The 16,103-nt window shown below is 50.1% G+C and overlaps 1 protein-coding gene and 2 non-coding genes across 3 annotated transcripts; 1 reads left to right on the top strand and 2 right to left on the bottom strand.

Moving 5' to 3' along the window:
• Positions 1–5,254: 5,254 nt before the first annotated feature.
• TRNAQ-CUG (transfer RNA glutamine (anticodon CUG)) lies at positions 5,255–5,326 on the bottom strand. The gene has a single exon. It is a non-coding gene; the product is annotated as a tRNA-Gln (tRNA).
• Positions 5,327–6,569: 1,243 nt separating this feature from the next.
• On the bottom strand, positions 6,570–6,641 carry TRNAQ-CUG (transfer RNA glutamine (anticodon CUG)). The gene has a single exon. It is a non-coding gene; the product is annotated as a tRNA-Gln (tRNA).
• Positions 6,642–12,824: 6,183 nt separating this feature from the next.
• On the top strand, positions 12,825–13,703 carry LOC141039179 (uncharacterized). The gene has a single exon (XM_073506495.1). It carries the CDS (start codon positions 12,825–12,827, stop codon positions 13,701–13,703), a length of 879 nt encoding a protein of 292 aa, XP_073362596.1.
• The last annotated feature ends 2,400 nt before the right edge of the window (positions 13,704–16,103 follow it).

Here is a 16,103-nt window from a genome sequence, read left to right as displayed (position 1 = left end):
TTGAGGGCTGAGATAAGCAAAGAAATTGGCTGGTGTTCATTAACTGATTCAGGTGATAGTATTGGGCACTAAAGTGATCAAGGATTGATTATGGCTCTATAAATAAATCTTCCCTGCCCAGAGTAACCAGAATCGGTAAAAATCAGGGGCAATAATGTACCAGCAAGTCTTGTGGAACTGACCATTAGAACCATCTGGCCCAGGAGCATGATCAGCTGAATTTTCATAAAGGCATTTCCTAATTCTTCATGGGTGAGGGCCAGGAAACATGCTCTAAATCCTCTACACATTGTATTAAATTAGCAAGATCAAAACACATGTTAGGAGGGAAAGAGACTCCCATTCGTTTCTTCAACTCGGCATAAAAAGGATGTGCCTTCTCTAAATGTGATTCCAGCCCACAACCATCGGGCATTGAGACTAAAGCAAATGAGTTGCACGTGTATCTTTCCCTTTCTCTGGCATGAAAATACTTTTATGTTCTCATCACCAAGGGTGACCCAACGATAGGTACGTTTCTTCCAGTATACGATTCTGGTAAGTGAGGAGAATATCTGCTTCAAATCACGCCTTAGATTTTTTATTTATTTTTGCCAACAAAGAGGAGGCACTATTGTTGGCCTTGGCAGGAAGGTCCCAAAATTGTTGCACCACCTAAAAAAACTCAGGATGAAGTGGCCAGAAGCTCTCAAAATGGAACAATTTACAACGAGCTATACCAAAGTCAATACTAACCACAAAGGGTCACATAATCTGAGAGAGGTTTAGCAAGTGACTTAGCAAAAGCGTTGGGAAAGATCGTCGTCCATTCCACCAAGGAAAAATCCAGTCAAAATTTTCAAGCAGCGGGTTATTTTGCATATTTCTCCATGTATATTGCCAAACTTTAATATGAATTTCATTCATAGACTGCTCACTGATGATTTCATTCATATCATCCACATTACCACCTTGTTTGTTTCTGTTTTCACTTAATCTAATGAAACTAAGATCGCCAAGAAAAAGTCATAACCCATCAAGGGGAATATCATGCCCATGAAACTAATTCACAGAGAGTTGTTGTGATGAGAGAACGACCCATATATATTTGTGAGGTTACAACTTTTATTCAGAAGAGCAGAAATAAACTGAAAGGTTAACTATGAAGCACCAAATCAGTAAAATTCTAACTGGCCCAAACAATAAGTAAACCTGCACACGCACCCAAATATGGAATAAACTCAAATTGGTCGAATATTTTTCGGTAGAATTTCTAAATGAAGGTGTGGTCAAAATATTACTTTTTAGTCTCTATGAGACAAACAATTGAACTACCTGATTCATCAATCTTAGCACGCAACGCAGATAGCTTTTCATAAAAAATAATATCTCGGATGTTCCGGCATAAGATCTTCCAAACAATAAAATTCATATAAACTGAAAGAAGTTTAGATGGACCACAAATTCAACTAAGTACTCTTAAACACACATGCAAAATATTAAACGGGGACAGGGGCAATGGAAGCACGGCACGACATGAAACTAAGATAAGTGCACTCTTGGTGCAATGACCGAAAAGATCCAGCCGATCAGGTAGAGTTCCCATCATCGTCAGTGGATGGAGCCTGCACGAGGCACTCGTTGGACCGCTCTGAAGCTGAGATGCTACAATGGGAGACACCGATGTGCTCGAGAACATGTATTGAGGTGGACGATGGAGGCGGCGCATGCGCGGATGGACCAACAGTAGGAGGGGCCGCCAGTGGTAGGTGTGGTCCAGCTGCAGTTGTAGAAGAGGGGAGGGGCTTGACTAAGGGGCGCCTCCTGGGACGATTAGCAACAAATGTAGCCTTAAATCCTTGGAACCTGGTGCGCCGAGAACTGCGACACAATTCAGAGACATTCCAAAGGTGCAGGGCAGGAAGCACGGCGATGCTTCTTGGAAATAGTAACATCCTCCAGGGACACACTATCTTCCAAAGCAGAACAATGCACATCAGTCCAGGTAACTGCATCACTGCATTCTTTCGGTAATGCATTCAGATCAAGGCCAGTCATCTATGAAACAAAAAAGAGAGGAATTAAACATTATTTTGAATATAATCTTTTTGCATGCATACATGATAGATGACATGCATTCTTTTTGCATGCAAAAAGGTATGAATATGTATTAATTTGTTGTCATCAAAGCACACCCATGAAATTGGTGTCATCAAGGGATTATAGCAAGCACGTGGTTTTGAATATGATCCTTGTTTGTAGGCAAACAAAACAAAGAGTAAGGAAAAACACACCGAATGTCTTGTTGAATGCATACACAAAGTTGATTCGTCATTTTTTGCATGCAGAATGTATACAATATGTACGAAATTGCTGTCATCAAACTAGTCCGAAGGGCCGAAACCCATCTGGACCTGGATAGGAATGTGGAATTTTTATATGCATCTAGTTTTGCTTAGTTTTCTTTAACAATTTGTTGTTGCTTTCACATCAATCACATTGTTGCTTACATCTCTTTCGTTTTTATCCATAATCTCTCTTATTTTCCCTAATGTCTTCCCACTACAGGCACCAGGCGCAAAACATTGGCAAGAAGGGGGACAAATCCTATCAAGCACAATCGTTTGCCAGATAGAAGAAGGGGGGAATAGAGCTAGGCTAACTGGGGAATAGCATAGGCAAAACAATAGTATATGCACAGGCAAGAACAAGTTGTGAGTATACAGTAGTTCTAACTGGGGGAAATTAAGTCCAACAAGCAGAAATGAAATCAAAGGGAAACATATGCCGAACTTGCAGGAAATTTCCAGGGCACGATCTTCCTTTTTTGCTCAGTTTGTATGCACAAACTACCTTGTATTACCTGAGATCTGTTCTTGTTTGCTTCCATTTGCTTAAGGAGGATTTTCTTCGTCCTCCTCACCGGTGCCTATTGTACGGCGGTGGCTGGGGAGGAGTTTTGGGGGAGGGGGTATTGTCCCTGGCGCGTGCCTTTTGTACCCTAGGTTTTTCCTAGGTTGTTATATGGGGGGAAGGGATGGAGGCAGGCCTGATCTTAGAGGGGGAAAGAGAGGTGGCGGCCCTGGGCCCCCAAGACCAAGGGGGCCCAAATCAGCGCAATGCAGGCCATCAAGTGAAAGGCGATCAAAACCCGCACCAGCCAAGAAGAGATTGCCCCATACCTTGTTTTCTTGATGCTTGCTTATGCGCTGCCGGAGATGCCCCATATTCATGCCAAGCTCATCTTCTAGGACTAGAATTGATTAGGTATGATGTCTGCTAGCTATTTAGTCATCCACTAGCTCTCCAAATAGACGCCACAATGTCTACAATTTGGGAAATCATGTCATTAGGGTATGATATAAATATCGGGTTTTCTTGGTTAATTAGTCGTAATCAATTGTGTTGTTGATGGGTTCATGTCCGTAGGTCAAGCTTCACACCTTCAACTGGTCAAATTTCAACCTAAAAATCGTCTAGGTATGAGGATATTTCTCCAAGAGCCTCAATTGCAAGTACAAAACCTGGTCTATATTGTTGGTTTGTCATGTTCATTGGCAGTCAGACAAATGTCTCTATATAATAAGGTCAAATTATAGAAACCTTGCTGAAATTTTCCAGACTATCTATAAACACCTAAAATTATTGTAAACATATGCCTAATATTGACCTCATGTTGCTCTAACAGCAAGCAAATGAACTGTTAAATTTATTTCTCAATATAGAAGAATCTATTATTGCTCTATTTTGCACACCAGTCACAATTTAGCCATTACTACCACCGGTCCATATATTGAGGCTAGGTGTTCTCTACTAGGTACAAATATAGCTTCTGGATGAACTTTTAACTATTTATTGGGACATTGATATAAATTATGTTGATCATTAATTTTATGTTTATATTAAGGGCCCTGAGGTTTTAGTTTCACCTTGAGTCCCCGAAATCTCAGGACCACCCTACATGGAGGTTTTGGCGTGAAATAGGGAAAGGTAGGGTGTTGGTTGCCTTTTATTAAAAAAACATATATTAATTAATTAGAAAGGTTATTACAATCATTCATTATAGTTTGCTAAAAAATCATTCACTACAGCATACACCATGCAGGCCGGAAAAGTATTAACAAGAATGCCATGGACCTAGTACCAAGGCTGAACTTAGCAATCTCATGAGTGACCAATTGGCAAGCTGACTAATTTTCAAAATTTTAAGATCATGGATCATCCTGGAGATACTCAAGAGTCTCTTTCTTCATATCAACGCGAGGAGACCTGTCAAGCTTCTCATTTGCAAGGAAAGGAGACAGCAGGGGGCGATGTGATTATCTAATTTTGGATGAACGCTGGATAGGGGTAGGGAGCAATCACTTGCTCCCTAGTAGCGTCCAAGTTGATATGTCTGTTTGCCAACATTTTTGCAGGGGGAAAACTAGGACTCAGAACAAGCATGCCCCACAACAGGCCATGCCTAGGCCAAGTGGCAACTAGTTACGTCACAAGCAAAAGGAATTTAACAAGGTCTGATGCGATTCAAGAAACTAGGTCAAAACACTGGCCGATGAGATCAATGGTTTCAACCTTTGTGGGATGTCTCTTCCTGCACTAGTGATAGTTCTATTAGAGAGCATTAGCTATGTAATACAAACAATTGTCACTCGTCTGGTGCACTACCCCTATCGCATTTTTTAAAGTTTAAACCAAACAATAGATACAATTCCCATGAACCATATCAAACTCCAAGAGCCATTGGTCTATCGAAACGGATATAGATATGCTTTGGTTGACACCTGCCTTGATAAGCGTGGTACCAACACAGAGGCAAAGTACGACACTGAGAAGATATCATGTCAAGAAGATTGTATCGCACATCATTGTATTTCTTGATCCAACTATCTTTTATGTTAGTGAGCACTGAAACTATTTTCAATGAGAAGACCAAAAGAAGTTTGATACATCATTCACGTATCTAGGACAAAACGAAATGTGGAAGAGCGACAACGCATGGCGTGTGAAAAATACGGGAGACACGACGATGTTGGTTCGGATAAAAATTACTCTAGTGAATAAGAAATATGGAATGATCGTATTGTCATATGGAAAATTGCAAACCAAAATAGAACAAACCCTGCAGATAAGATTCAAAACAATAGCGAAGAACCAAATAAGAAAGTAGAAGTAATACATTCCGAGAAAGATATGGTCAATCAGGAATGTTTTTCATGAAAAGAATAGGGAATGTCATATTTTTCGAGTACAAAGAAAAGGAAGGGAAAAAAAGAGGTCCCACCGAGACTTGAACTCGGGTTACTGGATTCAGAGTCCAATGTCCTAACCACTAGACCATGGGACCACTTGTTGATTCGATTTTCCAATTACCCATTTTATAATATCGAGATCTCGTCAGGTTGCACACTATTCCAGCTGATGTATATCGTGTGTCCGAAAAATCGAGCACGCTTTCAACAACAACAACTAATCAATCATCGTGTGTCCAGGCGTAGATCGGCTGCTACAGTTAGTGATAGTTTTTTTTTTTGAAAGGTACAATTAGTGATAGTCCTGTTAGAGAAAATTTGGGTATATATAATACAGACAATTGTCACTCAGCCCGGTACACTTCCCCTGTCTTATTTTCCAAAGTCAAAATCAAACACTAGATACAATTCCTAAAATCATATCAACTCCACGAGCCTTCGGTCCATCGAAACGGTTAGAAACTGCTTTATTTGTGACATGGCTTGAACAGTGTGGTACCAAGAGAGAAGCAAAGTACGAAACTGAGAAGAGATCGCGTCAAGACTGAACCGCATCTCATATTATATCGTGATCAACTTGTGCGTGCTCGTGGCCACTAAAGCTATTCCTGTGAGAATTAAGATAAAAAAAAGTTTAGGGCATCTTTCACGTATCTGGGACAAAAAGAGACGCAAAACAAAACGTTTGAAAAATACGGCGTAGACAACGATATTGATGCAGCTCACCCGCAAAAAAAGAAGACGATATTGATGCAGCTGAAGTTATTCTCGTGAATAAGAAACAAGGAATGCTGGTATTGTTGTATGATCCTCCTCAAGTTCGCCCATCTAAACATAATCGACGGAGCTTCGGCATAGATTTCTACCGTCTCCTTAGGACGGTGAGGTTATGGTTTCTCGTCATGTGGCGAGATTTGGTAACAAATTATTCATATCTATGCAAGGGTTTAACGACGGCAACTGTGGCTTCAGAGCGCTGGTCCTTAGAGGCATGTGCATGAAGGCATTTCGATTGTCATCAATATGCTCAAGCCGGCTCCGGTAGTCAAGTCGGAGCAGCGACGGCTCGTTCTGGTGACAGTTGTGGTCTTGGAATCTCTAGTTTTTATTATGTTTGAGATGTTTTTACTTTTGATGAATTTTTATAATAGATTTGATCTTTTCGCAAAAAACACACAAATACAAACTCTATGGAGAAGATTCAAAATAATAGCGAGAACAAAATAAGAAAGTAATAATCGACAACATAGGTACGATACTTTAGGATGTTTTCTTCCTGACAAAATAAACAAAGGAATGCCCATTTTTCAAGCACATAAAAAAAAGGATACAAAAAAGAGGTCCCACCGAGACTTGAACTCGGGTTACTGGATTCAGAGTCCAATGTCCTAACCACTAGACCATGGGACCATTTGCTGATTCGGTTTTCCTAATACCTTTTTTGTGCCTAACAAGAGAGGATGTGGTGTTGGCTGGCTGGGGACTTCACTAATCCGGTGACGACTTCAGTCGGAGCAGACTGATGGAAGCACGAGACGCGTCGCCGGCGCCGCCTACTGCAGCAGACTGAAACCAACGGTTAGAGGTCTCTATATGGTTTGGGTTGCTATTCTTCTCTCTAGTTTCATTCACGTCTGCCACATACATAACAGAAAAATAATATTTCCCGCGAAAGAGAAAAAAGAAATTGGCATCTCAAATAAGAATGTGCTTAGCATTGCAAAAAGGGCTCACATTCAGAATTAACAAGAAAATCAGCCTAAAAATAAAACTAATCGTGTACAAAGCAGGTAGCATCTGCCTACTGCTAAAAATTTCCAGTGGAACCGTGCGCGATCCCAACTCAGAAGCATGTCATTGTCAGCACAAGAGCACCAGAGCATCTAGTCGAAACAGCTGCGGGGCCCGACCTTTTGTTCTTCCAACTACTCAACATCGTCTTCGTCGTCAATCACCATTCTGTGTCTTCTATTCAGACCAGCCTTCTGACTGGCAGAAGCGCCTGCCATGTCCGTCGTCGATGATCCGTTGTTCGGTATTTTCACAGTCATCCAGCTCAGACTCGCTGAAGTCATCCAGAAGTTCAGCCTCACCAACACGATCACTGTTATTGTTAGATGGATTTAGCTCCGGACGGATAGGAGCGTCCCTGAAAAGGTGACAAGTTCCTTTTATAAATAAATGACTAAACAGACCACAGTAAGTTACTCTCGCTGGTTATTGATGTCTACCTATTTTCGGCTTTCACTAGGCATAAGTGGATAACAGAGGAAAACATACACCCTCAAATATGAAGCTATTTTATCTCAAATAAAATATCAACCTATTCCAATTATGTGATGTAAAGAACTTATGAGCTTACATGACAACTGAACTTGTAGTCTCAACGCCCGGAACAATATTCTTCAAATAATCTAGGTGCTCCCGTCTATTCCCCGTATAACATCTGATGTCGATAACCTTTTCTTCTTTCCTCTACTGTTAAAATATAGAAGGAATTGGTCCAGTCAAAATGTGCGCGGGGGAAGAAATTCATATCATACAAATCAATGAGTTTTAATGATTGGCATAATGAACATTCAGTTATCAGTTCTTGATGTATATAAAGCCGAATGAGCTCACCCAAGCACAGATCCTATGGTCTCGCCATCAGAATCTGTGCCTTGCGAAGTCTCTTGATGCTGAGATATACTGCATGAAAGATCCTTAGTTTTGGTTCTGCAATAGATGAAGGTAAACACTCGGGACATCAAAACAGAGAGGGCGGCATAAATAACTTTGTATATCTGTGGCATGTTTGCGCTCAGTTCAGCAAGGGAAAATGCAACCTAGAGTCCTGAATTAGTTGCACATTTGCAATACGACGGAACTAACAAAATAACATCACAATACAGGACCAAATAATGTGATGTTTTGCAGAAACAAATGTTTGCTCATACATCTCATGTCATTTCCAGCATAATCAATGGCAACTTAAATAAAATTAACCAAAAATATCTCTGGCGGAATTTCCAGGCATTTGTCAGCAATCATACTTTCTGATATAAGAGGCCTTTTAATATAGTAAAACAGTCTTTTTAGAGCACACACAAAGGCTTTGCATATCTTGCATTAACAGTAACAAACTCAAAGAAAAACATATCACGCCAATAGAATTAACTCATGTAAGCAACTCCATGCAAGAAATTACCTGCACTTGCGTGCTTGCAATGTTTCTTCATCAGATGATACTGGATGATTATCGTTGTTGTCATACTTCCTTCTTACCGCATCCAGCCTTTTCCTTATGCGCCTGAAAATGTAGGCTAGACTTAATGGCAAGCAACTACAAATTAGTTATTAGATCACACTAATTTCTTTTCATTATGTGCTTAGGGCAACATATGTACTAGTTTTGACATCTTTGGCCTGCTAACTTATGCATCCCATCTTACTGATAAATATACAAAACCGATTGTTGAGCATGCAATACAGGTTCACTGACACTGAGGAAGAATGACACAGCTGGTCCTTTATAATACAAAGCTGGTGAACATTCAGTAGTCTGTTCTTGATGTGTATAAAACCGAATGAGCTCACCTAAGCATTGATCCCATGGTCTCGCCATCAGAATCCGTGCCTTGCGAAGTCTCTTGATGCTGTGATATACTCGGTGAAAGATCCATCAACGGCAGCTCTTTAGTTTCGGTTCTGCAATAGATGAAGGGAAAGATTGAGGACATCAAAACAGACAAGGCAGCATAAATAACTTCATATGTCTGGCATGTTTGCACTCAATTCCTATCAAGGGAAAAATGCAACCTAGAGTCCTAAATTAGTTGCACATTTGCCTGTAACAAGATTAAAAGACGAACATCACAATACATGCTATGGAGTGTACTCAAAAGAATAAATGGCATACAAGACCAAATAATGTGATGTTTTTGCAGAAACAAATGTTTGTTCATACATCCCATGGCATTTCCAGCATAATCACTGGCAACCTCAAATAAAGTTGACAAAAATATCTACATTTAACGATTTAGATTGCATACTGGCAAAATTTTCAGGCATTAGTCAGAAAACATACTTCTAATATAGAAGCCTTTTAATAGTTAAACCCGGAACCCATGCATATAGATTGTAGCTGATCGTGGAGAGAGATGGAACCCGAAGGCTCTGGCGACGCCCCGGGCGACCCGGTGGCTCCATCGCCGCCCCAGCCCCCATCTCCTCCCTCGGACCCTGGCCGCGCGCCGGTGCCCCCCCCCCCCCCCCGCCCGCTCCGCCGTCGACTCCCCCCGCCACCTCGTCACGCGTGGTCTGGGCAGACCTCGCCGCGGGGCGCCCCGTCGTTTGCCGCGACCGCGTTCCCCCCAAGGCCCTTGCCCGGCCGCCTCGGTCTGATTCTGCCGGTGGCCTTACTCCCAGGGGTGGGAGTTCCGCCGCCCGCGGGTCTGCCCGGCGCCGGCGCCGGCCCTCGGGCGCGCTTCGGTCGGCGGCGGGGCAAGGTGCTCCCTTGGGCTCGGGGTCTCGCCCTCGGGGGCGCCGCTCCGGCGGGTGGGGTGTCGCTGCCGCGCCGACCGCGGCCTCGCGCGTTCTTCCTGGAGGGCCTCTTCTCCGGCGTCGTCCTCCCCTGCTCCGGCCTGCGCCCCGACGGCATTCTCGGCGGAGCTCTCGTCGGTGGTTTTCCGGCGGTCCCCCTTCCGCCCATTCATCTCGGCGTTCGGCGCCACCGTTCCCCCGCCTCCTGGTGCCCAGCGCGGCTCGTCCTGGCCTCGCCGCCCCCGCCCTGCCCCGCCGGTGACCGCCGTGGCGGCGCTCGGGGAAACCCTCGTCCCCCGCCTGGTCTCCCCGGGCCTGTCCTACCGGGCCGCGCTCGTCTCGGGCTGTCCCGTGGGCCGCCTCCTGGGCGCCTCCCCGCGGGCGTCGACTTCTGGGCCACCGCGTTATGTGCAGGCCGTTGGCCGCTATGTGGGCTGGTCCCCTGGACCGTCCTCACCCGCCGCGGCGCAGCCACGCCCCTGGGTAGGCCTTGGCCCGTTCCGGCGCTCCATCTGGCCACCGCTAGGGTTCCCCCGCCAGCCAGTCCCCAACCCGACGCCTCCCGCTCCCCACGACGAAGCTCCTCCCGCCGCCCCTTGCTCCCCCTGCTCGTCGGTGCCTCCGGCCCCCTCGCACCCTCCCGTCCTCCCTCGCCGGCCATGACCCGGGAGTGGGGCAACGGTGCGGGACGCCCCAAGCGCCGGGCGGACGACCGCCGCCCCCCCTCGACCCTCTCCTGATGGTCTCCGGCGGGAGGCGGACCTCAGGCAGGAGCTCGACTCCCGCCCGGCTCGGCGCTCCCCTGCCCGCGACGCTCGACGCTCTCCCCCCCCCCCCCCCCGCTCAGCCCGCCGGTCCCCTGCTCGGGACGACCACCGCTCCCGGTCCCCGGCGCGCCGCTCGCCTCTTCGGGATGACTCGCGGGATCGCGGCCGGTCGCCGGCTGGGGGGGGGGGGGGCTCGGCAGTCCTCCCGCCGGCGGTCCCCCTCCCCGTCGCGTCGTCGGGACCGGTCCCCATCTCCTCCTCGACAGCAGTCCCTCATCACCGCGGTCACCGCCCCGGACGCCCGCCGCTACCAGCCCCCTCACTCCCAAGCGGCGTTCCCGTCGTCCAATGGGGGCAATGGGAACCGGGGACGCCAGGGCGCCAAGAAGAAGAAGAAGAAGGGTCCCCCTCGCCCCCGCCGCCACCACCTCCTCCGGCGCGGCGGCTCCACCTCCGGGTCCCACCCCCGCCTCTGATGGCCCACCGTGCTTCAACTGCGGCCTGACCGGACACTTCCAGGTGGCCTGCCCGAACCCTCCGATGTGCTACCTCTGTAAGGATTCCGGCCACCCTGCGATTCTCTGCCCGGACCGCCCGGTGACGGAGGAGATCATGATGTACGGCCACGGCATCGAGGACATGGGCTTCTTCCACATCGAGGTCCCGGAGATTCCCCCTCCCCCCCTCGCTCCTGGCTCTCGTGACAGTCGTGGGCGAGGGCGTCGCCACCCCGGAGCTGATCGAGGCCGAGCTCAACCACTTGTGCAGGTGCAAGTGGGACTGGCAGGTTACCTCCACCGCTGCCAACGCCTTCACGGTAATCTTCCCCGACGCTCTGAGCATGGGATTCTGTACCCGTAGCAACAACATCACCTTGGCCCTCAACGGGATTGTGGTGAACATCTCAGAGCCGAGGTGGGACCCCAAGGCCGTCGCTGTTCTGGACACTGCTTGGCTCCTCATCGCCGGCCTACCTGATGTGGCCCGATCTGAGCGAGTCATTCGCAGTATGTCCAAGATCCTGGGCAAGGTGGTGGTGGTCGATGAGCTCTCTCTGCGCAAGGAGGAGGAGGTCCGGGTCAAGGTGAAGTGCCTGGACTCCTCCAAGCTCCACGCCATGATCCAGGTCTTCTTCAACGACGACGGCTACGACCTCAAGATCTGCCCCAAGCCTCCGAACCACATCGGCCGCCCCCGATTCTCTGATGACAGCCACCTGGGGGCGGCCCAGCTGACGCCGACGACTCCCACCACTCCCGCCTCAACGACCCTGAGGACGACGAGGACTTGTCGGAGCACTCCCGCTCCCCGTCCCGCGAGCCCGTCAACCCACCTTCGGGTCGTGGCGGTTCCGGGGCGGGGCGCACCCGAGTGTCGGCCACTGACCTCGCGGTGACTCTCCGTCTGGCCAGCACACCAGTCGTGCCCTCTCCGCCTCCGTCGGAGTCGGCCAGTGACATCTCCAGTGTGGGCCTGCTCGTCGTGCCGCCTTCGTCGCCTCGCTCTCCCTCCGCCGACTCCGTCCTTCGCTCCTCGTCGTCGGGCCCGGACCCCCCGTCCTCCTGGCCTGACCTCCCCGGTCCCCACGGGTGGCGGCGGGTCCGCTCCCATCGACGCGCCTTCTCCGACCCTCCCACCCGCGGGGGACGCGGCCGGCAACATCCTGGAGCTCGTCGCCCCGCTTCCCTCGCCGGTGGCCCCCGCCGGCCGCCTCGCCCCGCGTGCTTCCCCGACCGCGGCGGTGGCCGTGGTCGTGACCACTCCGGCCTCCGCTCACCCGCCTCCGACGGTGGCGTACGCCAGGCGGCCTCGCTCCACCTCGACGCCGGTGACGGCGTCCCGCCGCAGCGCCCGTCTCGATGCGACCCGCCCGGCGGACTCCCCGGCTCCATCCATCTCCGAGCGTGCGGAGCTTCGGGCGGCGGTCCGGAACCTCAAGTCAGGTGTGGATCCCGCCCTTCCCAGTTCTTCCAGTTGTTCCTTTTCTGCGCTTGAGGCCGTTCCTCTTGGCCACCTCGCCAAGGTGGCCACTGACTCGGCCATCGTCTTCAGGGGGAAGTTGCCCCCCCCCTTAGAGCAGATCGCGGCCATTAGGGCTCGTGAGATCTTAGATGGCAAGCTGGCTGAGACTCGGGCCCGCTTGCTTCGGCCTCCCGAGGATTCGTCCGCCACCCCCGCTGTTCGGGTCCCTCCGGTGGCCGACGGGGTGATCCATGGACGCACCCGTTCTCGCATTGCTGCTCTCCGCGCGCAAAGCGCCTCCCGTGTCCTGGGGTCAAGCAGCCCCCCGATGGGGGCTTAGATGCGGGCCCTTTTCTGGAACATCCGCGGCTTTGGCCATGATGGCCGTCGCCGCCAACTCATCGAGTACATGCGAGACGAACACATTGACATCATTGCCATCCAGGAAACCATGCGTTCTGAGTTCTCCCTCCACGAGCTCAAATGTCTTAGTTCCCACCTCTTCGCCTGGCATTGGATCCCTTCTAGTGGGACCACAGGCCATTCTGGCGGCATCCTTTTAGGGGCAAAGGATGCCACCTTTGAGGTGGTGGGCATGGACCGGGGTGAATTCTTCGTTAGTATGGAGATCTTCGAGCGTGCTCTTAACTTCAAATGGGAGGTCGTGATTGTGTATGGACCGGCGGACCACCGCCGCTCCCCGGCCTTCCTGGCGGAGCTGCATCTGAAGATCTCCAACTCCCTCCTCCCAGTTGTAGTGGGCAGAGACTTTAATCTCATCCGATCCCCGGCTGAGAAGAATAATGACCGGGTTAACCTCCCCCGGATGCAGTTATTCAATGACTGGATCGCGGAGCTGGGTCTCCGTGAGCTAGATAGGACGGGTGCCAGGTTCACTTGGACAAACCGCCAGGTTGACCCGACGCGATCCGTCTTGGGTCGCGTCCTAGTTTCCCCGGAGTGGGAATTATGTTGCCCCCTGGCCTCGCTTCCTGCGATTACCCGGATCGGGTCTGACCATGTCCCTCTCCTCCTCTCCACCGCCGACGAGCGCCCCCCTCCCCGCCGCGTTTCCGGTTCGAGCTCTTCTGGCTTAATCAGGCCGGCTTCCGGGAGGCTGTCGTCGCTTGCTGGATCTCCGCTCGCTCTTCCCCTCATCGCTCCATGTCCGCAGTCGATTCGTGGCACTTCTATGGCAAACTCGCCCGCCAATTCATGAAGGGTTGGGGTGCGAACCTTGGCCGGGACCTTAGAGAGCGCAAAAAGGCCCTCCTGCTGGCTATCCAAGCCCTGGATGCCCGTGCCGACACGTCCGGGATCTCCCCGGACGAGTGGATGCTGCGATATGACCTTGAAGACCAACTCACAACCATTTACACAGATGAAGAGGCCTACTGGCGTCTGCGCGGTACCCAACAGTGGGTGCTTCGGGGTGATGCCAACACCGCCTATTTCCAGGCGGTGGCGAACGACCGGCGACGTCGCAACTCCATCCACTGCCTGTGGGATGGAGACACGCCTCTCGTTCGCCCCTCGGCCATCCGTGCCCATGTAGACGGCTTCTATAAAGCCCTATTTACCCCCACCCCTCGGGGTGGGACTAGTCTCGCCCCCGACATTTGGTCGGGTGTGCAATTGGTCTCTGCTGAGGCCAATGCGGCATTAGTAGCCCCTTTCGCCGAGGACGAGGTCCTCGCGGCTATTAAGGGGATGAACCCCTCCTCGGCCCCGGGACCGGATGGCCTGCCCGTAACGTTCTTCAAAACGTTCTGGCCAACCATCAAGCCGGAGGTCATGGCCTTGTTTGAGGAATTCTACCTCTGGATTTGAAATCACTGCTTATATACCTGGTGCACACTTGAAGAGCGCAGTACAACGGGGAGTTGTATGCTGCGTTCGGGAAGGATGAATCGCTCCCAAGGACGCCCTCGGCGTCCAGGGGTCACGGACCGACCATAGACCCTGTTCAATAAGTGGAACACATTAGCCGTCCGTCGGGCACCATGGATCTTGGGCGTCTCAACTATGGTATCGTGACCCTCATCCCCAAGGTCCCGGGCGCCTCCGACATCCGCCAGTTTCGTCCAATCACAGTGATTAATGTGATATTCCGGATCCTGGCCAAAGGGTACGCCAATAGGGTGACCCTGCTCGCTGATGCGATTACCCATCCGAACCAATCTGCCTTCATACAAGGCCGATTTATTCTGGATGGGGTACTAGTATTCCACGAAGTCCTCCATGAGATCCGGATGAAACGCCATCGGGCGGTCTTTCTGAAGCTAGACTTCCACAAAGCGTACGACACGGTCCACTGGCCCTTCTTGCGGGAAGTGTTGCTTCGCAAGGGCTTCGACGACCATTGGGTGACTCGCGTCATGCAGCTTGTCTCCTGTGGCCGAACCGCTGTGAACATCAACGGTGACATTGGGCCCTACTTCCCCACCCTCTGTGGGGTCCGTCAGGGTGACCCGTTCTCGCCGTTCCTGTTCAACATGGTGGTCGATGCCCTGGCATCCATCCTGGATAAGGCCAAGGATGCTGGCCATATCCGCGGCATCGTCCCCCACCTAGTCGGAGGGGGAGGGGTCTCCCTCCTTCAATATGCGGATGATACCATAATAATGGTGGAGGGCTCCGTACAAGACATTGCTAACCTGAAGTTCCTCCTCCTATGCTTCCAACAAATGTCGGGCCTAACCATCAACTTCGATAAGAGCGAAGTGATGGTTCTCGGGTACCCCCCGGAGGAAGCACAAGCTATTGCTGACCGACTAAATTGTCGGTTGGGTTCTTTCCCCACGACTTACCTGGGGATCCCCATTAGTGATTCGCGCCTCACCGTGGCCGATCTTCGCCCCACGGTGACCCGTATGCAACATCGCGTTGAGCCCTGGAAAGGACGCTGGTTGTCGAAGGCTGCTCGCGTGATCCTTATCAACTCTTCCCTTGCCAACCTTCTATGGTTCCTCATGAGCTTCTATAGCCTCCATGATACCCTCCATCAGGAGATCGCCAAATACCAATCCAGATTCTTCTGGGCTGGGGAGGGGGATAAGCAGAAGTACCACATGGTCAGCTGGCCAGATATCTGCAAACCCAAGGACCAAGGCGGTCTTGGGATCTTGTCCTCCCGACGCATGAACATTGCCCTCCTGACCCGTTGGCTCTGGCGCATTGCCAATGGCGATGGAGGTCTTTGGCTCACCATCATCCAGAACAAGTACCTTCAAGGACAACCTCTCGCATTCTGTCAGCGCTCGGGCGGCTCCCAGTTCTCGCATTCTGTAAGTGCATCTAGTGCCCCTTAGTGATTTTGGTGTATTGAAGACTTATAGGTTAAGGGACTAATGCGTTTGTGAGTGTACACAGATCTATAAGTCTATGAGGAGTTTGATATTTACAGAGAAAGTCGACCCCTAAAAATGAAGTTCTTCGACTGAAGACTTTGGATTTCTGAAGACTTACTGAAGACTTTGAAAGTGAAGAAATTGGTGTGACCTTGAAGACTTAGTATTCATTTGAGGAATATGAAGCATGAAGACTTTTGTTTTCGTAGTTTCCATTTTCTCTTTCTTGAGTCATAGGAAACACCGTACTGTTAAAGGGGGTCGAGGAA

The sequence above is a fragment of the Aegilops tauschii genome, chromosome 1 (assembly GCF_002575655.3).
Source record: "Aegilops tauschii subsp. strangulata cultivar AL8/78 chromosome 1, Aet v6.0, whole genome shotgun sequence".
NCBI classification, from domain to species: domain Eukaryota; kingdom Viridiplantae; phylum Streptophyta; class Magnoliopsida; order Poales; family Poaceae; genus Aegilops; species Aegilops tauschii.
The sequence above is the reverse complement of the archived record's forward strand: the minus strand, read 5'-3'. Positions and strand labels throughout refer to the sequence as shown.